Source organism: Meyerozyma guilliermondii, genomic scaffold, assembly GCF_000149425.1.
Source record: "Meyerozyma guilliermondii ATCC 6260 scaffold_5 genomic scaffold, whole genome shotgun sequence".
Lineage (NCBI taxonomy): Eukaryota > Fungi > Ascomycota > Pichiomycetes > Serinales > Debaryomycetaceae > Meyerozyma > Meyerozyma guilliermondii.
This window is the reverse complement of record NW_001809796.1, coordinates 18,773-42,647: the sequence shown is the minus strand read 5'-3', so window position 1 is coordinate 42,647 and position 23,875 is coordinate 18,773. Positions and strand designations below refer to the sequence as shown.

General features: G+C 43.6%; 15 protein-coding genes across 15 annotated transcripts; 10 read left to right on the top strand and 5 right to left on the bottom strand. All coding sequences in view use genetic code 12, as the record gives it.

The window, feature by feature from the left end:
• Nucleotides 1–18: 18 nt before the first annotated feature.
• SRB1 (mannose-1-phosphate guanylyltransferase) lies at nt 19–1,107 on the top strand (the record flags this gene model as incomplete). Its single annotated transcript, XM_001483191.1, has 1 exon — nt 19–1,107. One exon carries the CDS (start codon nt 19–21, stop codon nt 1,105–1,107), a length of 1,089 nt encoding a protein of 362 aa, XP_001483241.1.
• Nucleotides 1,108–1,150: 43 nt separating this feature from the next.
• PGUG_03969 (uncharacterized protein) lies at nt 1,151–1,993 on the bottom strand (the record flags this gene model as incomplete). Its single annotated transcript, XM_001483190.1, has 1 exon — nt 1,151–1,993. One exon carries the CDS (start codon nt 1,991–1,993, stop codon nt 1,151–1,153), a length of 843 nt encoding a protein of 280 aa, XP_001483240.2.
• A 117-nt stretch (nt 1,994–2,110) lies between these two features.
• Nucleotides 2,111–3,064, bottom strand: PGUG_03968 (uncharacterized protein; the record flags this gene model as incomplete). The annotated part of the gene is made up of 1 exon (XM_001483189.1): nt 2,111–3,064. One exon carries the CDS (start codon nt 3,062–3,064, stop codon nt 2,111–2,113), a length of 954 nt encoding a protein of 317 aa, XP_001483239.2.
• Nucleotides 3,065–3,516: 452 nt separating this feature from the next.
• PGUG_03967 (uncharacterized protein) lies at nt 3,517–4,500 on the bottom strand (the record flags this gene model as incomplete). Its single annotated transcript, XM_001483188.1, has 1 exon — nt 3,517–4,500. The coding sequence occupies one exon, from the start codon at nt 4,498–4,500 to the stop codon at nt 3,517–3,519; it is 984 nt and encodes a 327-aa protein (XP_001483238.2).
• Nucleotides 4,501–4,663: 163 nt separating this feature from the next.
• PGUG_03966 (uncharacterized protein) lies at nt 4,664–5,884 on the top strand (the record flags this gene model as incomplete). Its single annotated transcript, XM_001483187.1, has 1 exon — nt 4,664–5,884. The coding sequence occupies one exon, from the start codon at nt 4,664–4,666 to the stop codon at nt 5,882–5,884; it is 1,221 nt and encodes a 406-aa protein (XP_001483237.2).
• Nucleotides 5,877–6,170, bottom strand: TIM8 (protein transporter; the record flags this gene model as incomplete). The annotated part of the gene is made up of 1 exon (XM_001483186.1): nt 5,877–6,170. The coding sequence occupies one exon, from the start codon at nt 6,168–6,170 to the stop codon at nt 5,877–5,879; it is 294 nt and encodes a 97-aa protein (XP_001483236.1).
• A 10-nt stretch (nt 6,171–6,180) lies between these two features.
• On the top strand, nt 6,181–7,017 carry PGUG_03964 (uncharacterized protein; the record flags this gene model as incomplete). Its single annotated transcript, XM_001483185.1, has 1 exon — nt 6,181–7,017. The coding sequence occupies one exon, from the start codon at nt 6,181–6,183 to the stop codon at nt 7,015–7,017; it is 837 nt and encodes a 278-aa protein (XP_001483235.2).
• Nucleotides 7,018–7,121: 104 nt separating this feature from the next.
• PGUG_03963 (putative amidotransferase) lies at nt 7,122–7,919 on the top strand (the record flags this gene model as incomplete). The annotated part of the gene is made up of 1 exon (XM_001483184.1): nt 7,122–7,919. One exon carries the CDS (start codon nt 7,122–7,124, stop codon nt 7,917–7,919), a length of 798 nt encoding a protein of 265 aa, XP_001483234.2.
• A 57-nt stretch (nt 7,920–7,976) lies between these two features.
• On the bottom strand, nt 7,977–9,380 carry SSP96 (Ssp96p; the record flags this gene model as incomplete). Its single annotated transcript, XM_001483183.1, has 1 exon — nt 7,977–9,380. One exon carries the CDS (start codon nt 9,378–9,380, stop codon nt 7,977–7,979), a length of 1,404 nt encoding a protein of 467 aa, XP_001483233.2.
• A 1,697-nt stretch (nt 9,381–11,077) lies between these two features.
• On the top strand, nt 11,078–12,301 carry PGUG_03961 (uncharacterized protein; the record flags this gene model as incomplete). Its single annotated transcript, XM_001483182.1, has 1 exon — nt 11,078–12,301. One exon carries the CDS (start codon nt 11,078–11,080, stop codon nt 12,299–12,301), a length of 1,224 nt encoding a protein of 407 aa, XP_001483232.2.
• A 773-nt stretch (nt 12,302–13,074) lies between these two features.
• PGUG_03960 (uncharacterized protein) lies at nt 13,075–13,545 on the top strand (the record flags this gene model as incomplete). Its single annotated transcript, XM_001483181.1, has 1 exon — nt 13,075–13,545. One exon carries the CDS (start codon nt 13,075–13,077, stop codon nt 13,543–13,545), a length of 471 nt encoding a protein of 156 aa, XP_001483231.2.
• Nucleotides 13,546–13,827: 282 nt separating this feature from the next.
• On the top strand, nt 13,828–14,994 carry PGUG_03959 (pepsin-like aspartic protease; the record flags this gene model as incomplete). Its single annotated transcript, XM_001483180.1, has 1 exon — nt 13,828–14,994. One exon carries the CDS (start codon nt 13,828–13,830, stop codon nt 14,992–14,994), a length of 1,167 nt encoding a protein of 388 aa, XP_001483230.2.
• A 1,887-nt stretch (nt 14,995–16,881) lies between these two features.
• On the top strand, nt 16,882–18,090 carry PGUG_03958 (pepsin-like aspartic protease; the record flags this gene model as incomplete). The annotated part of the gene is made up of 1 exon (XM_001483179.1): nt 16,882–18,090. One exon carries the CDS (start codon nt 16,882–16,884, stop codon nt 18,088–18,090), a length of 1,209 nt encoding a protein of 402 aa, XP_001483229.2.
• A 1,244-nt stretch (nt 18,091–19,334) lies between these two features.
• PGUG_03957 (pepsin-like aspartic protease) lies at nt 19,335–20,516 on the top strand (the record flags this gene model as incomplete). The annotated part of the gene is made up of 1 exon (XM_001483178.1): nt 19,335–20,516. The coding sequence occupies one exon, from the start codon at nt 19,335–19,337 to the stop codon at nt 20,514–20,516; it is 1,182 nt and encodes a 393-aa protein (XP_001483228.2).
• Nucleotides 20,517–22,342: 1,826 nt separating this feature from the next.
• On the top strand, nt 22,343–23,866 carry PGUG_03956 (uncharacterized protein; the record flags this gene model as incomplete). The annotated part of the gene is made up of 1 exon (XM_001483177.1): nt 22,343–23,866. One exon carries the CDS (start codon nt 22,343–22,345, stop codon nt 23,864–23,866), a length of 1,524 nt encoding a protein of 507 aa, XP_001483227.2.
• Nucleotides 23,867–23,875: the final 9 nt, after the last annotated feature.

Here is a 23,875-nt window from a genome sequence, read left to right as displayed (position 1 = left end):
TCAAAACTTTAAAACACTATGAAAGGACTTATTTTAGTAGGAGGTTACGGTACCAGATTGAGACCATTGACCTTGACATTGCCAAAGCCTTTGGTGGAATTTGGAAACAGACCCATGATTCTTCACCAAATCGAGGCTTTGGCGGCTGCTGGTGTCACCGATATTGTGTTGGCTGTCAACTACAGACCCGAGGTGATGGTGTCTACCCTCAAGAAGTACGAGGAGGAATATGGTGTGTCCATCACTTTCTCGGTGGAAGAGGAACCTTTGGGTACTGCTGGTCCTTTGAAGTTGGCTGAAAAAGTGTTGAAAAAAGACAACTCACCATTTTTCGTGTTGAACTCGGACGTGATCTGTGAATACCCATTCAAGGAGTTGGCTGATTTCCACAAGGCTCACGGTGCTGCTGGTACTATTGTGGCCACCAAGGTGGACGAACCAAGTAAGTACGGTGTGATTGTCCACGACAGAGACACCCCCAACTTGATCGATCGTTTCGTGGAAAAGCCAGTGGAGTTTGTTGGTAACAGAATCAACGCGGGTTTGTACATCTTGAACCCTTCGGTCATCGATATGATCGAGATGAAACCCACCTCCATCGAAAAGGAAACCTTCCCCATTTTGGTGGAACAAAAACAATTGTACTCGTTCGACTTGGAAGGTTTCTGGATGGACGTTGGTCAACCCAAGGACTTTCTTTCCGGTACAGTGTTGTACCTTACCTCGTTGGCCAAGAAGTCGCCAGAAAAACTCTCTAATGAAAAGTTTGTGCATGGCGGAAACGTCTTGATCGACCCATCGGCCAAGATCCACCCTTCGGCGTTGATTGGACCTAATGTCACCATCGGACCAAATGTGGTTGTTGGTGAGGGAGCCAGAATCCAAAGATCGGTGTTGTTAGCCAACTCCGAGGTTAAGGACCACGCTTGGGTCAAGTCCACTATTGTGGGTTGGAACTCGCGTATCGGTAAGTGGGCTAGAACCGACGGTATCACCGTGATGGGAGACGATGTCGAGATCAAAAACGAAATCTACGTCAACGGTGCCAAGGTGTTACCCCACAAGTCCATCTCCGCCAACGTTGAGCATGAGTCCATTATCATGTAAAACCCTAACTACACTTCGGAACAATATAATATACCATACCCTTTTATAACACAGCCAATTTTTCACCACAGCTGCGACGCAATTCTTCAGACAATGGTTTGCGGCCGCTGAGATATTGTAGCATCAAGATCTGTCCCACCATGGGTTCCTTAACCACACCCATGGGGGTCACGACCGCCTTCTTCGGGTCTTCATACGACACCAGAAGAGATCCGTCTTTCAAAACCTCTAAATACAAGAGATGGTTTTTGGGAACCGACCCTTTTCTTCCCTGAAAAACTTGTCTCAATTCGTCAAGTCCTGCGCCCACCACGTCTCTGTTAGTTTTACTCAAGGAATGCGCCAACGTAGACTTGATCAATCCGTCCTTAAGATGGCTGTAGTCGGTATTTCTTACCGGACAAATTCGGACCGCAAACAGCACTTTTTCATCGAGCAATTTTGCTATAACTTTTGCCGACTCTTCAGGGTCAGCCAACGAGCCAGGGTCGCTCCTGAGGGCCTCACTGACAATTCTACGGGCCTTGGCGATGTCTGAATTGGCAATATAGACGCCAATGCCGTAAACTTTGAAGCTCAAAAATGTGACATATCTCACTCCATATCCCAACAACGCGTACTTTTGCGAGAGATTGGGGTTCACTTCTGGCGAGAGCGATGTGGGGAAAGGCGATATGGAGGAGTCTACGGTCACAGAAGTTTCTGGTGGAAAATTGGAGGGAGCATCGAGAAATATCGCCGATGTTGTGGCGGCACTGAAAAGCCCAAATGCCACTCCTGTTGCAAATAATGGTCTATAGTGGTTTCTGGAGGTGGAATTGAGAACCAGAACAAGCTTTTGGCCCCTGAAAGAAGTTCTAAGAACCGAGGCGAATTGGCGAAACATGATTTGTGGGGTTGAGTTGCGATGAGAAATGGATAGGGTATGCAGTCCTACAGGCTGAAAGCTGCGAGCTGCGAACTGGGAGCTGCGAATTGCTGCGAAAAGACTCTTTTATCAAAACTATTTTTTCCATTTTTCAATCTCTGTGCTGACAGAGCTGTCGGTCTGCAACGTGAGTCCGCTGGCAAGCTGGGCTATATATATTTGGTGCCATTTATCCCATTCTTGTTCAACAGAGGTCAATTCTGGTTGCAACCAAGTTGGTTCCGCTGCCATTAAAACTCCCAAAAATGTATCGCCAGCACCAGTTACGTTTTTTATGGTGATATTTTCATTTTCTGTAGGAATTGGAAAGTACTGGATTACCACTCCCATATGGTTTTCGCCAATTTTATGTCCATCGGATGTGACTATGCAATGAGGACTATACTGTGAAGTGGTTGGAATTGACTTGTAAGCACTCACATCTGAGGATATAGCAACTTCCAAAACTCCCTGGGGCCCTAGTTTGATCAAGATTCTTTCCAAGTAAGGAAGAAGACTGAATGCTTGTTGGAGAATACCCAGCGATAAGAATGGAGCAAGAGTCTTGTTGCTAGCTAACTTTTCCCGAAAAGAAGATGTGATGCCCAAAGAGTCAAGAACAGGAAACCAGTCGTCGTAGTCGTCAAAAAGTTCCTTTCTTGCAAAAGAATCGTAAATTTGGCCGAGTTCACTGGCTGTAGGAGTCACCATTTTGATGATATTTTGGGGAAAAACTCTTAAGCAACTGGAGTGTAAAGACCCTAATCTCGATGCCTTGGCTATAGATGTGGGCTCAATAACCACCTTGGCATCGCTGCAAGTGTCAATATGAGCCATAACTTGCGAAATACAATTTTCAGCTAAATTGCAATCCATTATCACCACTTTTGGTTGAGCCTGGTCAATTTGCAACATTATATGTTTGGTCCAATCGGCCTCTATGATGTTCATATCGGCGCTGGCAACAATTAAATCTCCCTTGTGGTCGTGAAGAGAGGTGTACAGAGCTGTGGAAGCATCAAGCTTACAAAGAGAATTTTCCACGGCCATTCTTTCCACAAGAGAATTTCCAGCAAAATCGTTTCCTACAGCAGAAACAAGTCTTACCGATCCTCCAGCGTAGTGGCATGCCAATGCAACGTTGTGACCCACTCCTCCCACAGACCATCGAGTTGAACCGATATTTGAGTCTTTTAATTTTGTGGTTGATTTGAGAACGGAAATTGTGTCGAGTGCCAACGAACCGACAACTAGGGTATCCACTACCGAGCCCGAGCCCGAAGGCGAAGCCGAGGGCGAGGATAATGAAGACGAAGCTGAATTTGAACCTGAACTTGAATCTGAATCTGAATCTGAACTTGAACCTGAAGTTGAATCTGAACTTGAACTGATAGTCGAACTTGAACTTCTAAATGAACCTGATCTTGAACTTGAAGGTGCAAAATCGTCCTCATTAGACAGTTTCACCTGATTCTGGGTTAGTCTTGAAACTCAAATCTCAGTTAAAACTGCTTTCTACTTACCAACAAATGCCGTGCCAAAATTGTCGCCTTCCCGGCATTATTTATCACGAAGTCAACGTTGCAAGTGACAGACTTGTTATCGGTGGCTTTGGCTATGGAGCTCAACAAAAATGGGGTCAATTCCTTACCACGAACACCTTGGATTTTCGCAGTCTCATTGGCTCTTTCTATGATTTCATTGATCCACTCAGAAGACATAGCTACATCTTTTGGAGGAGGAACACAAATGACGTTTCCTGAGCTGAGACCCATGACATTGTTCTGGTAATTTATCGTTGCCGCAATTTCTTCAAAATCAGTAAAAGAATATGGTGATGAAATTCCCGATTCTCGAGTATAAAATCCAGGAATTTGCACCCGTTTTCTACCGTCATCATTATATGTGGAAACAAACACTCCTTGAGTCTCCAAGTACTCCATCGTCATACCAATGTCTAAAATCGATTTGGGCCCAGCACACACCACCGTGACCGGAGTACGGCCAAGTTCCGTGAGATCGGCTGAAACGTCCATGGTGATATTTCCTTCCTTATGGACACCTCCAAGCCCTCCTGTTGCAAAAACCTGAATTCCTGCTGCATGAGAAAGAATCATTGTCAGTGCAATTGTAGTTCCGCCAGTATGACGGCCCGCCATAGTATGTCCAACGTCTCTACGAGACACTTTTATTGGATTTTCTGCTTCGGCTAGAATTTGCATTTGATCGTCTCCCAATCCAACGTAAGGTATGCCATTGAGAAACGCACAAGTTGCGGGCACGCCGCCATTTTTTCGAATCTCAGACTCGACTCGTCGAGCCATATCGACGTTCTGGGGAAAGGGAAGTCCATGGGTAATAATAGTCAGCTCCAAAGATACCACAGGCATGGAATCACTAAGGGCTTGTCGGACCTCATCAGACACTCGAATTGACGGAATTGGATGTTTGCGAGCTGCGTAAAAGATGCGAGGGGATAACCTCATGTTGCAAGATTGACTGCGCGACCCAAAGTTTTCTGCAGTAAATTCTGCAGCAGGGTGCGTAATAGCTGCACGTTAAAACTATCTTTCTGTACATTTTGACACACTTGACAGCTGCAGTGCAGCCACTGTGCATATTTCATACCCACATACATTAAAACGTCTAATGTTACGAATACATCACTTTGTCGATCGATTATCGGTGGATTCACCACAGTCGCCTCAATCTTATCAAGCTACCCTTTCGGAACTTAAATCCCACCTTGAAACCACTCCAGTTTACTTTGACCTAGATACCATAGAAGCAATCTCTCAGCATGCTAATCCATATCTTTCGTGGTGTTCGAGTGAGGGAGCAGCCTTGGTGATGGAGATCGTTGATTCAAGCTGTTCTGGAAAAAATATAGATGATTTTGTTGAAGAAAAAGTTGTTCCAAGAATGCAGACATTACCATCCTCTCAGAAAACCACTTCTGCTGGATACGCAGCCAAACGAACTTTGGGTGGTTTAAAGCCCAGATTAGGGTTTACTCAATCGGAACAGGAGCTCTCCATTCCAGAAACTACTTATTCGATGATTTATTTTTGCATTTCTTGTCAGCATAAGGGAACTTGGTACTCCTCCCGGTGGTCTCTTGTCACTTCTTTTATTCTCAAGGTATTGGACGATCCTTCTGCCGTCATAAAGATTCAAGGATGTCGTCTTCTTGACCACTTTTTGCTGTTTCCGCAAGCCACTAGTCTCTTGGACCGTACTGGACTTCGAGACTTGTTTTCAGATTCCACCAAAGTTTGCCTTAGTTATCTTCCTGGAATGACGCCCTTGGATCAAAGTCTCCCCTTGCTAGATATCGCTTATGTGGTGATGTTCAAACTTGAAGGAAAAAACGTTCATAAAATGTTGGACATGCTATCAGGAATATTGCGAGCAATTCTCTCCAAAATCAATGAGCCCGAGATTCAAAACTCACAATATAAGCTCCCGATATTGCTCTTACAAAAGCTAAAAAAATGCCTTGGTACCCTTGAGCATAGATTTGTTGCATCGCTCTCCAGAGTCAACTATACGCTCAACCAAGTCATAGTCAACCCAGGAGCCACCGAGCATGAAATGGGAACTTTCATGGTTACAGAAGCTGTCAAGGTCCAGTTATTCATGATTTCCACTGCAGAAAGTTACGGAAATGAATATTTAAAGCTTGTCACTTCATACAAACTCGATATGTTGGGCGCATGGGCTGTTGCTCTCAAACGATTCGATGATGAAAATCTACGGAAAGTCATTCAAGAAGGCTACCGCAGGCTTAAGCAATCTGATGATCAAGATGAACAACTACAAATGGCCATTTCTGCAATTTCAACCAACTTTAATGTAGCATTTACATAGCACCTATATACACTATTTGGCTGCGCCCTGCAAAGATTGCACTACTTTTGATGTTGGTGTCCAAATACCGGTTCAAGCAGTTGGTCAAGCATTGTTCTTCGCTGTAGTCGAGCGAACCGGAGGCAATTGGCCGATTTTCGTTGCACTTTTTGAAGCACATATTGGTAAAGTTGTGGATGGACATTTGCACTTTGGACTTTGAGTTCTCGGACTCGAGAAACTTGAGAATCTCCTTCCGGGATCCGTCGTCGAGGTTCTCCAACGCAGCTTGGGGGATCTGGGACATGGTTTGACCGATGAGTGCGAAATCGAAATTTCAACGCAGCATTTTTATGCGCATGTCAATTTATGCACAGAACGCGCATACTATGGAACCCACTGCCGATGAAGTGTACGAGCGGCGTCTAAAAAAGGACATTGAAAAGATGGAGGCGTTTCTTGCTCAGGCAGAGACTGCAGAAGCTCTTCTACAACGCCGCGTTCAACAAACGAACGTGGATCCCAAGATCGATACCATCGCCCTACATCATGCTGCGTCTAAATTGTCGTATATTCCTGAAAAGGGAGATGTTCTCGGCATGGCCACTGCGTCTGTGAAAACGCAGGAACTCGTGGACGAAAGTAGAGATGCATATGTGCATCTAAAGACATTTGCAAAAGATCGCCATGAAATATCAGAAACCTATCGCCAGCTCCTCGATGACTATGGTGAGGTGACACAAGCAATAGATTATGAACTAAAAAATGAGCGTCTGCAGCATGCAGAGGAAGAACCATCTTTGGATATTAAACACCAATTGGACATCTTAGATCGCAAATTGGTGGGTGCATCTGAACACGAACAAACCCTTACTAAACACCTCAAGCGGCTCGTGGTGACGTCATTGATGATCGAAGGATGGGACCGTGATAGCATTGAGTTTAAGGAAGGCTCGTCAATGTGTATGCAGTTGGTGCAGCAATTGGTGCAAGCAGCCGTCGATTCTCAAATCACAGAACAACCACAATGGGTTAATGTGAGACCCGATGCAGTTCTACAAAAATTTATCACACAATTGATGTTGGGTGACATGATCTACGTTGAGGAAGTCAATGGTGTACAAAGATTGAGGCTACGAGAGTACGGCTTGTAGACTGCAGTTTGCAGTTTGCAGTTTGCAGCGTGCATCGTCGCAAATGCGGCGGCGTCCTGCATGGTCTTATCAGTCTGTCGTGAATTCTTCAACGAAGAATCGTTATGACTGTCACAGCAGATCACATTGCTATTCTTGTATGTGATACGCCAATTCCTGGTGTGGCCTCCAAGTTTGGTGACTTTGGGGACAATTGCAGAGACCTTTTGGAGGCTGGAGGACTGTGTCCATATCCTGGTATATGCTACCAGATTTGTAACGATAATGATGACGACTTGGAAGTAATATATTCACAGATTAAGGCTGGACTCGAGTCCAATGTCATCAAGGGTCTACTTTTGACGGGGTCTCGTTCCGATGCGTTTGACGACCAGGTTCCATGGATCCAGAAACTTGACAGTTTTGTCATAAATGTAGCATTTGAAACACCCAATCTTCCTATAGTTGGAATATGCTTTGGTCACCAGATATTATCCAAAGACTTGGGTGCCAAGGTGGGTCGTAATTTGGGCCAAGGATGGGAGTTGGGTACCACTGAGATCAAATTGAACCCGCACTTTTCATTGATGAAAGGACCCATTTTATCAATGTCAGAATCACACCGAGATGTGGTTTTTGAAATTCCAAAGCCATATAAGGGATCAGAATTCTACAATATAGGACTGTCAAGTAACTGTGCTGTCCAAGGGCTAATTTCAAATGGTGGAAAGCTCAGAATTTTGACGTTTCAAGGCCATCCAGAATTCCATCCAGACTTGATGCTTGCATTATGTAAATACAAATACGAAGCAGGCACGATAGACAAGGAAGTGTACGAGCAAAGTACACAAGCTACTGCATCGATGGTGAACCAGGGTAAGGAGATCGGAGGCATTATAGGCAATTTTTTTCAGACTAAATAACCATAGATCTTTCAAAAATTACTGTTTGTAATCTATTGAAGTAATTGTACTTTGTAGTCATTCAAGTGAGGATATGTACTTCTCATTTGTGGTGTGCCAATGATGCCGGCGCATCTGGTGACCCCTTTCAAAGGAATCAAACCATTTTTGATCAAATCGAGGAAGCTTTCTTCCGGGACCTTCGTCACCAGCAATAGCTCGAAGTGCTTCAAAATACTTTTCGAATTCGGGATAAATGAGACAGAAGCCAGGACCATCGCCTTTAGCTTCTATTCTATCTTTTTCCCATTGGTGCTGTTCTTCAGTGGTGGGTAATTTCCCTCTTCCAGCAAGAACTTTCGCAGCCGCAACCGCCTGCCATTCGTAAGCTTTAAATGTCAAGCCTGGGGTAATGGCTCCCACGAAAACCAACGATGGATCTCCGATCTTGAATACATGCTGGTAGAGATTATGGACTCGATTGTGGGCGAGATTCAACTCGGGAAGAAATGGGAAAGAAAATGAAAAGCCAGTGCCGAAAATTATGGCATCGACATCACTGACACTCGTCCCGTCTTCAAAGTAAAGAGTGCCGGTTTCTGCTTCACACTTTATGATCTGACCTCTAGATTCTACGAGCGGATGCTCGAAAGCCACCAGACCAAAATGGATATGAGGACCACTAGTAGACTTTCTTGAGGATATAATTGGCGACTGAGCATGGTGTAAAAGATCACGAACTGCATCCATGGCAGAAACTGATGCACCTACCACCACAACCTTTTTATTTTCAAAGTCTTGTGGGCCTCTGAACGCTTTTGAATGCAAAACTTGCCGACTTGGATGGTCTATGAATTGCTGCAAATTTTCAATATCGGGCACATATGGAACGTCATAATGACCCGCTGCTACCACCACAGCATCGAATGTTTCTTCCCATACATAGTCGTTTTCTGGTCCAAAACGACGCAACACAAGTTTCCGCTTTCCATCCACTTTAAAGATCAACTCCACAGATGTATTAAATGCAATACGATCATGATACCCTTTTTTCTTGTACAAGTCTTGGACCCAGTTTTTGATCACCGTATGATGTCTGAACGGCGTGGACTCTCCATACTTTTGAATCGATTCTGCTGATCCGCCCAGTGGAAATTTCTCCTCTGAGAACTCCATCGCTTCAGCTTCAACATTCGTTTCCAAATATGAATAAGTTGCTGTATCCATAAACCGCTGTGTTCTTGATTTCGGCACGTATGCTGGTAGCACCTCAGGCACAGGCTCTGGCTTCAATTGCCGTTTTGAAAGCAGTTTGATATCGCCGAGTGGCTCGGGTTTTTCGTCGGAATATACCCAACATCCACCAGCCTCTGACCTTCTTTCAAAGAGTTTGATGACATCGAACTTTTCCTCTCGCACGAGCGCGTCCAATGCTATAAGACCACTGGGACCTCCGCCCACAATCGCCACAGAAGAGACCATGTAGTTGCACCAGAAGACTATGGCGCGCGAAATTGACAGCGTGCAGCGTGCAGTGTGGAGTGCATAATGCAGGATCAAGTGGGATGCTGCAACCTAATTAGCCGCTAGAAAAAGATAAGACTGCAACTTTGGGTTTATCGAGGTGGTGTCTGTGTGTTCGAGGTGATTCATGCTTTGATTGCTTTTCTTCAGAAGCTACTGCAGGCGGCAAGAGCTCAGCTCAATTGAGCCGTGCTCGTCATGTGATATTAGGTCGCAAATTGCCGTTTTCGTCATGATGATCAAGTATCTTGAAGGAGGCTTATCCACAGTGATCTCATTTTCCGAGCCATTTAATAGCCAATGGTTGCGTAGCAACATCAATAATGTATAATGTCCAACAACATTAAAATTGAAAGGCTAATCCGTCGTCAATTCGCATTCTTATCTTCGCACTTGGCCGTTTTATGGTTATTTTCGCAATTAGGTTTGCTACTCAGCCATGTGGTGAATCTTGTTTTATATATAGGAAAAAATAGTGTGCGATTCACTTACTGTATGGTTCTGTAATATCGACTCTAAACCGCTGAAGGATGGTGTTCAAAAACTCTATAAAGCTCTATCTTAAAGCTTCATTTTCTACATTTTTTTCACTAACAAAAATCAAAATCAAGTCAACTCTCACACCAACAGCAATCATACAATTTACGCGGTTACATCGGACCCTGATTCGGCGGTCCGGCACGGACCGACCGACAAAAATAATTCTCGCAGATATAAGAAAGGACCCCACGTCGTTGCACGCCCTGTACCATGACCAATTTTAACTTTTTGGACGTGAACAAAGCAGTTGCAAAATTTCCAGAAAATGCAGATACCATGCTTGTGGACTGCTATTTAAGCGATTCACCCGAATGTAGTAGCAGGGTGTTCCGTCTCTACAGTCATCTTCCCAAGCACTACCACAAGCAATGTAGTGAGCATTTGTATCTTCTTAAAGGTAAAGTCAAATTTTACATTGAGGATGAAGAGCCTCGTGAACTTCATCCAGGACAAATGGTCACTTTCTACAAAAATGTCGTTCACGGCATCGAAAGTGTGGGAGATGAGCCCACGGTGATTTTAAGCTTCGATACGCCTAGGCGGGAACCTTCAGACGTTCACTTTGTTAATCCCGAGGAGACAAAGGGCATCGAATTTGTAAGCCACATAGAACTTGATTGAAAAAATAAACGAAACTGTGGAACCCAACATGTAATTTAGGAGGGTCTACATTCTACACAGCGGCTCTCGTTTCATCGGTCAAATTCCCGCATTAAGAAGTCAATAACGAAGGTGCACCCTCGCGGGAAATTTGCGATGGTGTTTATGTGCGTACTTTACCGCATTAGGAAATTCTTTGGCCCCGCGCTCGATGCACCATGCACGATGCGGCAAGGACGTTGGAACTCGGAGGTCGCCTACTCAACACTGGATAGTATAGAGCTAGTATATCGAGAAACGAAGCGAGATCAAAGCTGAATAGCTGGTGACCATGACATTTCTGATTTGTCCCGGTCATTTCCCCATTTTTTGCGTGGGGAATTCTGTCGATATGCATGGTGAGGGGATAACAATAGGGTTTAGATGATTGCATGGTGGAGACCCTAAAAAATAATTTGTCAATTATATAAATCCATTGAAACATTCTAGCGAGCCATTACAAACAGTTTTTCACAATGAAGATTGCTGCTTTCTTCTTGGCCCTTTTCGCTTGTTTGACATTCACCTTGAGTGCACCACTTGATGCCAACACTCGTGAGTTGGCTAGCATCGAAGAGGTAAATGAATTTTTCAACCAAGTGCTCAAGCGTGAGACTGTTGACGTCGAGGAGTTTGAGCTTGCAAAGAGAGATGACATTCCCATTCTCACCACTCTTTTCACCATCCTTAACAAGTCTGGACTTGTTCCTCCAGTGATTAAAATCTTGGCTACCAACAAGGTGACCGAGCCTCTCTTGGTTGATGGAATTGCATTTTTCTTGAAGATCTCCAACCTCAACGACTTGCTTTCTGCATTGGACTCGTCCAACCTTGCGGTCGATCTTGTGGTCAAGGCTTTAAGCGATGCTAAGTTTTTCCCAGGATTGTATCAAATCGTGCAAGACTTGCGTAGTGGAACTTCCACCACTCCTGCCAAAAACACATTGAATGTTTTCCAATTGAGCTCTGCCGTAGCTCCAATTCTTTCCACTGCCGCCCAGGTTCCTGGTGCTCTTTCCGAGTTGAGCTCGGCCATGAGCAGTCTTGGTGTTAAGCCAGATGCCGGTTCCGGTCTTCTTGGAGGTATTTTGCAACCAATTGCTGCTGCTAATGAAGCCGTTGGTTCTGCTGCTACCTCGATTCTTCCTGCTACTTTGTCTGCTGGACAAACTGCTATCACCTCTGGAATTGGCAAAATTACCGGTGCTATTAATTCTGGAGTGGGATCTGCTATTCAGGGTGCTGGATCCGTAACTTCTGGCTCTTCCGGCTCCGGCTCCGGCTCCGATTCCACCGCTACCACCACCGCTTCTACTTCGCTGACCAGTGCCCCATCTTCTTCGTCGTCTTCTTCCACTTCTAAGAACGGAGGTCTTCTTGGAAGCTTCCTTGGCAGAATTGGTAGTTTCTTCGGTTTCAAGAGAGAGCTTCCTATCGAGGAACTTGTTGCCAGAGATAACGAACTTCTCAACCAATTGTTGGGATCTTTGGAGAAGTCTGGCTTGGCCATGTCTGTTGTCTACCAAGCCGTTGTCGACCCAGACATGCACCCCTTCGTTGAGGACTTGCTCAAGAAGATTGTTAAGGACAAGATCATCACCCTCGACTCGCTTCAATCTGCCTTGGAAGCCACTGATTTCCTTAACCATGTCATCATCAACCTTCTCAAGCAAAACGCTCTTAACATCCACATTAGCTAATTCCCATTCATTTCTTCAAAACTTGTTTACCAATCAATATTTATTGAATCAAAAGTGTTATTTCGCAGGAAAGTGTAGTTTTCGCAGTCAATTGCTTGATGTCCTTTGCTTGAAATTTTCTTTTATCTTTTGGTTTTGTTGTGCTGTTTCTAGCTTTCTTAGATCGATGCCAAGCATCGTTAAGCTTCACAGTGTCTCGGTTACTACCGAGATCTATTTAACGATTAGATTTCTTGGCTCTTGCTGCGTAGAGTGCATTCCGCTTTTGAAATGCTATTGTAAGATGTGTTTTCCTTCATCGTGAAGCTGAAGAGTGTTGAATGAGTTATAGACTCAGATGTGATCTAAAGGATCCAATTGGTTATTTAGTTGATTTTTCACCTTTGTTTGCTGAAACAGAACCTATTCCAAATTGAATTTGCTGCAAAATTTCTCAGCCCAAAGATACGAAAAGAGTGAAACATCGATGAGCTACTGCTGTATTTCTAAGGTCTCTTCTTTACCAAGAGTATGCTCATATCATGATAAGGCAAATTTGCCCATATCCAGCTTGAACTTCCTTATCTTTGTCTACATTCTATTAATACCTCATATTCGTCCTTATTCGTGCTTATCCGTGTCCGTTTAAGCGACATGCAGAAACCTCGTTATCTCCCGGGTTCCTCCGGTTCGGTCGAACCTCGCCTCTGCCTTCCCTTTTCCTGCGTCTAGCTTTGTCGCATTCGCACCTCCATACCCCAGATCCCTTTCGCTCATCTTTTATTCTGTTCATCATGTCCAGTGTTGCCCTTGGTTTAGGACTCGTTTCTCAATCGGTTTTTGTTGGTGGAAATGTTGCAATTGTCTCCATCATGATCCCTCTTCTTCGCCAAAACTTTGTATCGGATTCCACCAGAGTTAAGCAATTCAGCTTGCTATACGACCGTGGCGCCGTGCTTATGGCAAGTTCGGCTCTAGTTAGTACTGCTTCGTATGCGTGGTTATATTTTTATGGTCCACAGTTGTATGCTGGTGATTTTTTGATCAGTGCATTGGCATCGTTCTCGCCGCTCCCCGTGACTTGGTTGGTGGTTTATCCCTCAGTGGCTAGAATGAAGCTGATGTTGGCCAACGAAAGTGCTCAGGTCAATTCTGACGAGCACATTCTTAAATGGACCTGGGCTAGTAGCTTCCGTGCCGCTTTGTTCTCGGTGGGATGTGTGTCGTCGTTGCACTATGTTCTTTCGTCGGTGTTCCCTGGTTGAGCAGGTTGAGCAGGTTGAAGCAGTTCAGGTTGATTTCACAGTTATGACTAGTAATGTATGCCTTGTCTAGTATGTGCCTCCGTGTTTTATGCGGCACCAAGTACGGCTGCAAATAGCACATCTTGCATATGCACGGTGGGCAAGACGGGTAGATTGACGTTTTTTCCCTGCATGTCAACCAACTGGTCCTGTTATTTTATCTTGGCATTCACCACCGATAAAGCCCTTCCGACGTCGGGTGGCTGGGGTATATAAACCCAGATTAATGACTGTTTGATCATCATGGTTCACTTTTCATTCCTTGCCGCTTCCACTTTAGTCGCGACAGTTTTGTCGGCCGCTATTCCCGACAATGCCACCAAGCCAGGTTTCCTCAAGTTGGCGTTCGAAGTTCTCAGAGGCCCTCCTAGTATTTCCAAGAGGGAAAATGGTGCAATTACTCAGACTTTGTTCAACAAAAACGTCTTTTACCTCACTTACGTTTATGCTGGTTCCAATAAGCAGCCAATTGGCGTGGACATTGATACCGGCTCTTCAGACTTGTGGTTCGTTGACAAAGACGCTGGATGTGCCTACCGGTCGTGTCGGTACGGTACTTACGATCCAAGTTCGTCTTCTTCAGCCAACAATCTCTTTTACCCTTTTTCGATTAGATATGGTGATAAAACCGGTGCCAAGGGAACTTATTATACCGACGATATTACCCTTGGATCGGCTGACTCGCCCTATGTGTTAAGAGGCTTGCAGTTTGCTGATACTACCACAAACACCGCTGATGTTGGAATCTTGGGTATTGGCAAAACCACCAACGAAGCTTCCAAGGTCGAGTACCCCAACTTTCCTCAAGTGTTGAAGGACCAAGGTTATATCAGCAAGAACGCCTATTCGTTCTACTTGGATACCGCCAAAGCACGTACTGGACTGGTTCTTTTCGGCGGCAAGGATTTGGCCAAAATTGATGGAGATTTGGTTACGCTTCCTGTCACGAGAAAGACCGAACTTTCGGTGAAATTGAACACCCTTTCCGTTGGAGATGTCACAGCTGAGTTCAATTACGATGCTCTTTTGGACTCGGGAACCACCACCATATTCCTTCCTCTCGAGATTTCCAAGAAGCTCTTTTCTCCTTATGGCAATTACAGTGAAACCTCCAAATTATATCAGACAACTTGTGGTGAACCATTGCCGGATGTCAACTTGAAATTCTCGTTCGACGGAATTGACTTTGAGGTTCCTCTCTCCACATTCCATTACAAGGATATAACCGATGACGATGGAAATGACTTGGGATGTGGATATCATGTTGGTGAGCTGGACATTAAAGATCCAGAAATCATTCTTGGTGATTTTTTCATGAGAAGCGCCTATATTGTGTACGATTTGGACGCAGACACAATTTCCCTTGGACATCCCAAGTACACCACAGACACCAATGTTGTTCCAATCTGACTTAGAAAAAAGTAGCAATTGATATTTCCACCTCAGTAGATGTAACGAACAAGCGAATATGCAGCTGTGACGTGCGGCTCATGGGGCTTCGTTTCGCAGCCTAGTGGCTACTTTAGTAGTGATGCGTTTCTGAAAATACATCATCGGGCAACATGAAACAGCCAAAATTTAGTGGTTGTACATCAGCGAACATTCATAGTGAGCTGGACAGGTGATATAGACTTTCTCATGATCTTCGATACCCAAGTTGATCGCTTGTAAGTGGCAGTGTACTCTATTTACAGCAGGAACTCGCCTTGATTTTCTAAAAGAGCTAACAGCTTTTCTTGATGAAGCTGGGTGGTGGATAAGCTCAATCGGACTGTGTGAGTGCTTAAATTTGCATTTACGGTCACTTCCAAGTCTCAATCACAGATTCGTCCTTCAAATGCAATAGACTTATGTAAATGATTCATGAAAGAGTGAATCAAAAGAGGAGTGCCGAGAAATATGGTACGGCAAAGTCAGCTTTCCATGATCACCAATTGGAGTCTTGGTTGAAAGCCAAAATTTCTAATTAACTTTCTTGACCTAAAGAACAATTTGGCAAAAATACTCTTGAAAGCTTATGCACTCCAACTTGTAGTTGAATATGGTGGTCAATTGTCTGATATTGAAGAGGTACGGTGATTTCGTGAGTCAATGACATATTGCCATTCCTGGAGCCTACTTCGAAATTGCAAACTCGTTGGACCTAAGAGTTTCGTGACCAAATTCTATTGTTTTTAAGCGGGCATTTGCTAGGCCGATACTAGCCTTTTGTCACCATCAATAGCTCAATTGTAACTTCTAGCTTTGATGGTTGGCTAGTGAAGCACTGAAAATACCTAAGTAATATTGCTTGCAAAACAAATCTTCAGTACTTTAAACCATTTGATACTACATCGAGACCAATAGGTTAAGACTAGGACTCAAGCAACAACTAAGTCATGGCCTCATCCACTAATTTCTTGCATTCATAAAAATGAAATGAATCAAATTCATGTTCGCGAAAATGGAACCACATTTTCATTCGTCATTGTGGCTGCGAAAATTACAGTGGGCCGTTTATTGGAAACGTGGGATAGGGAATAAAGATGTGAGCCGTTATTATGGTAAACCACAGTAATAATCTATGTAACATTACAATATTGAGCCTCCAACCCTTCACATGGCTCATTAATTCGACAATATGGTCCTCTTGTTTGTGGTGATTGCATCACAGTAGAAGAAGGAATGCTAATAGCTCTTAATGCTCTGGAAGCATCCCAAACCAAACGACTTCCGTAGTTCCGACTTTCACTCATCCAACTGAATGTTAGAGAAATAGCGTGTGACTGGAAAAATAGACACAAGGATTTCAATTACAACTTTAATACTCCTAGCTTCTTATACTGAGCAGAGAACAAAGAAGCTTCTCTTTCTCAAATTTGAAAGTAGCGAAAACTTTAATTGTGCAGGGTGGCCGTCGGGCGCTTGAAATTCTACCCCTGGTGCCCGTTTGGCATATTTTCTAGGTATTATATTGCCAAAAATAGGGTGTAATTTTCATTTTCGTGACCATTAGTCTTCTTTGCCACAGCTCGTTCATGCCACCCAGCGGCTGTTCAAGACCTTTTGCGCTTTTGACTCATTGGCATTTCGCAGCCATTCTTTGTCCACAGCTATCGGATGCGCTTTGCATCACTGAGCCGCACAGGTGGCTGCGAATTTGTTGCACTATGCGCGTGCCGTCGGCAACCTAACGGCAATCAACGGCAAACCTTTCAAAGCCTATAACCGGGCATTAGCCACGGACCGTTTCACGTAAGGCACCGGCATGTGTTCCAGCCTTTAGTATATAAGGCCAGATTTTCTCATCGATGAGCAATGGTTTCCTTTACCCTCGTAACTTTCACAGCTTTGGCTGCTGCAGTTTTTGCCTTAGTTGTCCCTGAAAATTCGTCTCTTGACAAGAGATCGTCCAACTTTCTCAAGCTTGACTTCGATGTGGTTCGGAACGCTGATGTGAAGAAGTCGAGAGTGCACAAAATTGCCAATGGAAACGGCACCTTTACGGAAACCCTTTACAACAAAGATGCTTACTACATTACCTATGTCTATGCTGGTTCCAACAAGCAGAAAATTGGGGTGGATCTTGACACTGGATCATCTGATTTGTGGTTTGTGGATTCTTCCGCCGGTTGTTTTGACAATGCCTGTCAATACGGAACTTATAATCCGCTGGAATCTACCACCAGCAAAAACCTCAATGAGGTGTTCTTCATTGAATATGGAGACAACTCGTATGCCCAAGGATTGTATTACACCGACGACATTGGATTTGCTTCTTCAGACTCATCTGCCGTAGCTAAAAACCTCCAGTTTGCTGACGCTACCCGGAACGATGCTGGAATGGGAATTCTTGGAATTGGTTTTGATACTTTGGGAGCAGAAGCTACAGTGATTACTGGTGGTCCAACGTATCCAAACTTGCCCTATGTGTTGAAAAACCAAGGAATCATTTCCAAAGTGGCCTATTCTCTTTTCCTTGACTCCCCTGATGCTGCAAGTGGTTCGGTGCTTTTTGGAGGAAAAGACTTGGCCAAAGTAAATGGAGAGTTGGTGACACTTCCAATCACCACTGACAACGCTCTTACTGTGAATTTGAACACCCTTTCTCTCGGCAACCAAACCGCAGAAATCAATACTGATGTGCTTTTGGATTCAGGAACCACAATTTTCTATCTTCCAGACGCTGCTTTCACTCAATTGATCGGTTCACTTCCCGGTGCTTATTGGAAAAATGTTAGTGGGACTCCTTTGTACTTGGTTGACTGTGCTACTCCAGTCCCAGACTTGACCTTTGAATTCAATTTTGAAGGTATTACTATTCCAGTTCCTCTTAACGACACTTATAGTACTAACATCACCGATGAAAACGACCAATTCGTTGGTTGTGGATATCTAATCAGTACTGGTAACATTCTTGGTGACACATTTTTGAGAAGAGCTTACGTTGTGTACGACTTGGAAGATGGCGAGATTTCCCTCGGACTTCCAAAATACGCCCAAGAGTCCAATATTGTTCCCATTTAGTTAATGTATGTTTTCGCAGCCAAATGTCAAACGTGCAGTCAACTGTGCAGTCAAATGTGCAGTTCTGTCAAGTGTATGTTTGTCAAATGTGCATATCTGAAAAGAGTTTGATAAACATTCCGTCAATCGTTCGTGACCAATGCGCAACGCGGAGCGCTTATAGTTCCGCGAACAATCAGGGCTTATCATCGGTGAAATTGTCATGAGCCGCACGCATGCGTTTTGCAGCAATCGAACGGCACTTTTTGTCACCCCACAAAAGATAAGGATTTGATGCCGTGCTCAAGAGGGCTAGCCAATTACGAAGCAGCACAGACGCTAATTTTAGAATTGTGGGCGCGTTGCAAGGAATTGACAAGCAGCGGAAAATGTTGCGTCTGCTGCACCTTCAGCTGCAACCAACCTATTAATATAACATCCTCGGCACGTCAAATCGGGTTTAACAATCCGAAAATGGTGCCGTTGTAAATGGTGCAAATGCAGATGTTGCCCGTTTTGTGGTCAACTGTCAACGGCCAACTATTTTTTAGCCTATTCCAAATCAGGAAACAAGGTGTTGTTGGTAACGTCGAATTGCAAAAAGTATAGTTTCGGCAATACATGCCCATGAGAAGCACTTGTTTCGTACTTACATTTCTGCTATAATTCCGTGCGTTAGGTATGATTGGATGCGGGGACGCGGAATTGTCAATCGGCTATACTAGCATCCCAATTAAATTATTTTCTGGTCGAGCCAACAACGCGAAAGACTTATACATACGTGAGCGACGATCTCGGTTTGTAAAGGGGAGCGTTGCCGATATCGATTTGCACCCAAATTGGCGGCCTTGATGGAATTTGTCAGATAAGTCAAGATACATGTGACAAGCTATCACTCTGCATTCCCGCATATGACAGGAGTTTGACGTGCAGCTGCGTCGCGTCCGCTCCATCACACGACATGTAGTTTTTGGGTGAGCATTCTTCTGTATCAAGACAGTTGGCGCCTGGTACCATCATCTTCAGTAAGCAAGCTCAGTTGCATGGGTGAGCAAGTTGATTGACTTATTCACTTGGGATGTTGATGCTGGGGTGCATACGCGTGCCAAGACATGCACGTCAAATCGTGCATCGAGCCGTGCGGGACGCTCACAACCGTGTGCTCTCGAGAGAGGAAGTTTCAAAGCGCGTCATGATTGGATTCCCGTAACCATGAAAGGGCCCGGGCTATAAATATCGAAGCAATTGTCATTGTGGAACCAATAATGCACTTTTCTCCCCTTCTTATCTCTGCAGCTGCAACTTTGTTCGCTGCATGCACATCTGCAGCTGCGGTTCCCGACACTTTGGATAAGAGATCCGAAGGCTTTCTTGAGCTTGAATTTGACGTTGTCACCAACATTACTGATCCCGAGTTAGTGGGTCTCAGAAGGAGATCTGGTCCTACCACCAGAACGTTGTATAACCAACATGGCTATTACATCACTTATATCTATATTGGATCGAACCAACAAAAGATTGGCGTTGATATCGACACTGGTTCATCTGATTTGTGGGTGGTTGATTCCAGATCTGGATGTGCCGATAACTCATGCCAGTATGGGGACTACAATCCATCTCAGTCGACCACTTCCAGGAAACTTAACCTGCCATTTTCAATCGTTTATGGCGATCACTCAACAGCCAAGGGATCTTATTACCAAGACACTATTGCCTTGGGTACTTGCAAATCGTGTGCCAAGGTGACCAATGCTCAATTTGCTTCTGCTACAACCAATACCGCTGGATTTGGAGTTTTTGGTATTGGTTTCACGTCCAACGAGGCTTCTTACAACGAATATCCCAACTTTATCGAGCTGTTGAAGAGCCAAAAATTGATTAATAAGAGAGCCTATTCTCTCTACTTGAACCAAGAAAATGCTGCCACCGGATCGATAATTTTTGGAGGTAAAGATCTTGCCAAGATTGATGGTAAATTGGTGACATTGCCCATTGTCTCCAATAGTCGTCTTTCTGTAAAGTTGAATAGTGTCAACATCAATAGCAAGACAATCACCACCAACAGTGAAACACTTATTGATTCGGGTACCACCTTTGCAGCATTCAACCAGCAACTTGGAGATGCCATTTTCTCAAATTATCCAGGTGCTCATTATAATGAAGACATTGAAACTTATCTTTGCGACTGCAGTGCCAACCCTAATTTGATGTTGACATTCAACTTTAATGGAATTTCGTTTCAACAGTCGCTCGCTGCTGCTTGGCTGACAAACATTTCCGATGACACAACCAACTATGGATGTGGCTTTTATATTGGAAGAGCCGAAATTAACATTCTTGGAGACATGTTTATGAGAAACGCTTATACTGTGTTTGACTATGATGCCAACACCATCTCGCTTGCTCATGTCAAGAACACCGATGCCAAGAATGTCGTAGCTATCTAGAGAGCCATACATTCTTCAACTGATAATTTAATTGTGAAACTGGAGTATCTTCTTCAATATAAGTCTTAAAAATTCAAGGCGTTACCTTGTCTCCTTTGCTGGTTCCACTGAAAATCAATGAGCCTAAAAGCAGAACATTAGCTATCAATGTTAGATCAGAAAAAAGATTCATTCGTTTCAAGTTGGGTTCATAGCAGGCAGAAGGAACAGCATCAAATTTAGGGTGTCTCAACAGCTTCAACCTAATGGTTGATTTTGGGCTCGAAGTAACATCAATTTTGTTTTACTTTCAGTATCTGTTTGGACCGTATAATCTGAATAGTAATTTGTGAAACGATTGTGCCGAGGTGGAACCCTATTCTCGAGCAGTTTGTAATCTTGTAATCTCGCCGGTCTGAATCTGGAAGGATTTTTGTTTGGCTGTCGGTTTCAAAAACGAAAGGTGCCAGTCATAACTCCGCATGAGTATTTTGCAGCTTTGGTTCGAACCTTTATTTCTTGAGCATTGAGTTTGTATTCCAGCAGCTTCATTTCAGGTGCAGAAGCCATAAATATTTAGTCGTATCAGTAATTTAAGGTAACCAAAAATGCCATGGAGACCCAATTCTGGTGATCAATCACCATTGCAGCCGATAAATTCAGAATTAGACTTTTTTGGTTTATAGTCTTCGATGCAAATGCTCAACTTCTGAGCCATTTCAGACTTTTTTTTGGAGCCACTAGTCCTTTTATTGATGAAATTCAAACAACTTCCATTGTTCTATCTTCATCAAATCGTCTTTATAAGTTTGCCAAAGCATTAACTGAACGATAATGATACTCCCAATCAAGCGCTCAATCTCTGAATTGAATATCTAGTTGCCAACTAAAAATTGTCAACTATGATTTTCAACAGTTTCATCAATATGTTTCAAGATCATAATTCTCGCCAGTCCTTTCTATCTTACTTTGTAGCCAGTTGAGTGGGTGTTGAGTCGTAATTTAGCTCTGGTCCAAGTTAGAGTGTAGATCCCTCCACCTCTTATTCCTTTCTGATAAGAGGGGTGTGCGGCTCACAGGTCCTTTGGTGCGGCGGCAATGCGTCTTGTGGGCTCGCAACCATGCAGGGTCCTTAAATTGACATGATTCCCACTTTTCCCTTTTTTCAACATCACTATGCGTTTTTTTGAAGTTTCGTTATCCACCATTTTTTTCGCTGCTTTAGTCAGTGCCGAGTCCCCTGATCTTGAGGAGAGAGGTCCAGGGTTTATTGTGGTTGATTTCGAGGTGGTCAAGGAGACTCAAACTGCCTTTATTAATTAAGCTGGACTTAAAGAATTGAATATATGAAATTTTAGTGAATTTAGAGATTCTCTGTGGACTCGCTCTGGTGAGGTAGTACTAAAAGGATATAATGGTACAAATGTAGCAATTGATCTTTACACAATTTTGCAAAAGAGGCATGAATTCTTTGCAGCCGCATGTCATCCTGCACACATCACTATTCCGCAGCCTTTGAACTTCTGGTGAGCTTCAAAACTATCAAAATGAACCTAGATACCTTACCAAATGAGATTGTCACGCGTTGCCTCTCCCACTTGAGCACAGAGCTTCTCACTGACATAATACTATTGGAGAACGTTTCTGATAATATCCTTGAAGCTGCAGCTAACAATCTCGATGGCTTTTAGTATTCCACGGGAATTCGAGGCACTGAAAGAATTGAAAAAATTCACGACCACTATGAAACCGATTTCGATCGGTTTTCACGCGTACACAAGATTCTTGAAGAGAGATCACACAAATGTCCTCTTTGGTTCTATTCTTATTGGAGAGACATTCCTGAAATGCACCACAGTCTTGGTGAAATAAATCTGGTTTACAACGGCCAGAAATTAGCCATACATGCCGAACTTAAGGAGTGGGATATTCAAAGCTATCCTATCTTATCATACCATGATATTCATTTGAAGGTCACTTGCCTCTCCCTCGCACCGCATTTCGATTTTGGTATTTGTATTGATTTGAATAATTTCCCGAAATTGGAGACTTTCTACGGCGTGAATTGGGAGATGATCGTTGACCACGAGCACCCCAGCTTGAAGGACTTATATCTCGACCTGGTGACTTTCAGGAAATTACCGATCAACTTGAAGACGTTGGTAGCATCTTCTTCGTGCACCATAGAAATGAATGAAGACCATCCAAAACTACCCGCTCTCAGGGTGTTGGTTCTAGAAGGCACACAAGAGTCCGCCTATTACTCCATGCTACTCCAGATACTTTGGAACAAAGATTTGGAACATTTTTCGTATTGCACTGAAAATGCGACAAATAAGGATGAAATTTTCTCCATGATTGGCCCTAAAGTGAAACATTTTGAATTTTTTGGTAGATTCTCGTCCAGAATTCCCACGCTGTTACGCTCTTTATACAATCATGGGGGTAAAAAGTCTAACATGACAGCTTTCACTCATATGACTTCCCTTACATTGGATCTGCCACAAGGTTCTATCGCCCATTTAAGATTTCCGCCCAACTTGCTAAAACTTTCCATTACATTTGGCAAGTTTAAAGATTTGGCCAAAGTCGATTTTCCCCCTAAAATAGTTGACCTCGCGCTAGAGTTTTGTGACATTACTCTGGCAGCAGGCTGGCTAAAACCAGCCGGATTGAAGAGACTTTCACTTTCAGGAAATAAGCTTTCATCATTTAAAGTCGATCTTCCTTGCTGTGAATTTTTGTACTTGAAAGACAATTCTTTAACGGATGTGGAGATTGAAGCTCCAGCTCTTGAGCATATTGACATAAGCGAAAATAAGTTGACTTCTTTTCCCTCACTTCCAGGTTGCCTTAAAGTCCTTATTCTCAGTAACAATGAGCTAGATCTTTCTCAGACACCACAATTGCCTTCTAATGTCAGGCGTTTAGACCTCTTGGGAGCTGGAACTGGAACTCTTCAAAATTACACATTCCCATCATCATTACGTGAACTCCACCTCACGGAAGTAAACTTGTCAGGTATGAGTGGAGTCAAATTTGCCAGAGGATCAAAATTGAAATACTTAAACTTGAGCAGTTCTAGCTTAAACATAATCGACGACAATATGATCGAGCTACCCCCAGGTTTGGAAATGCTAGACTTGTTTGGCAATAACTTGCAAAGTATAGATGATCTCACCATACCGCAAACAGTTAAATTTCTAGACTTGGGATATAACAATTTGGAGTCATTAAAAGTTGAGGCCCATATTGAGATACTAAACCTCAATGAAAATCCAATACACTTAAATTTCACGGTAGCTAAGAATCTGGAATTAAGAGTTCTTGATCTCATGGGGATTGGACTTACAGAGTTCTCATTTGATTAAATTCGAGCT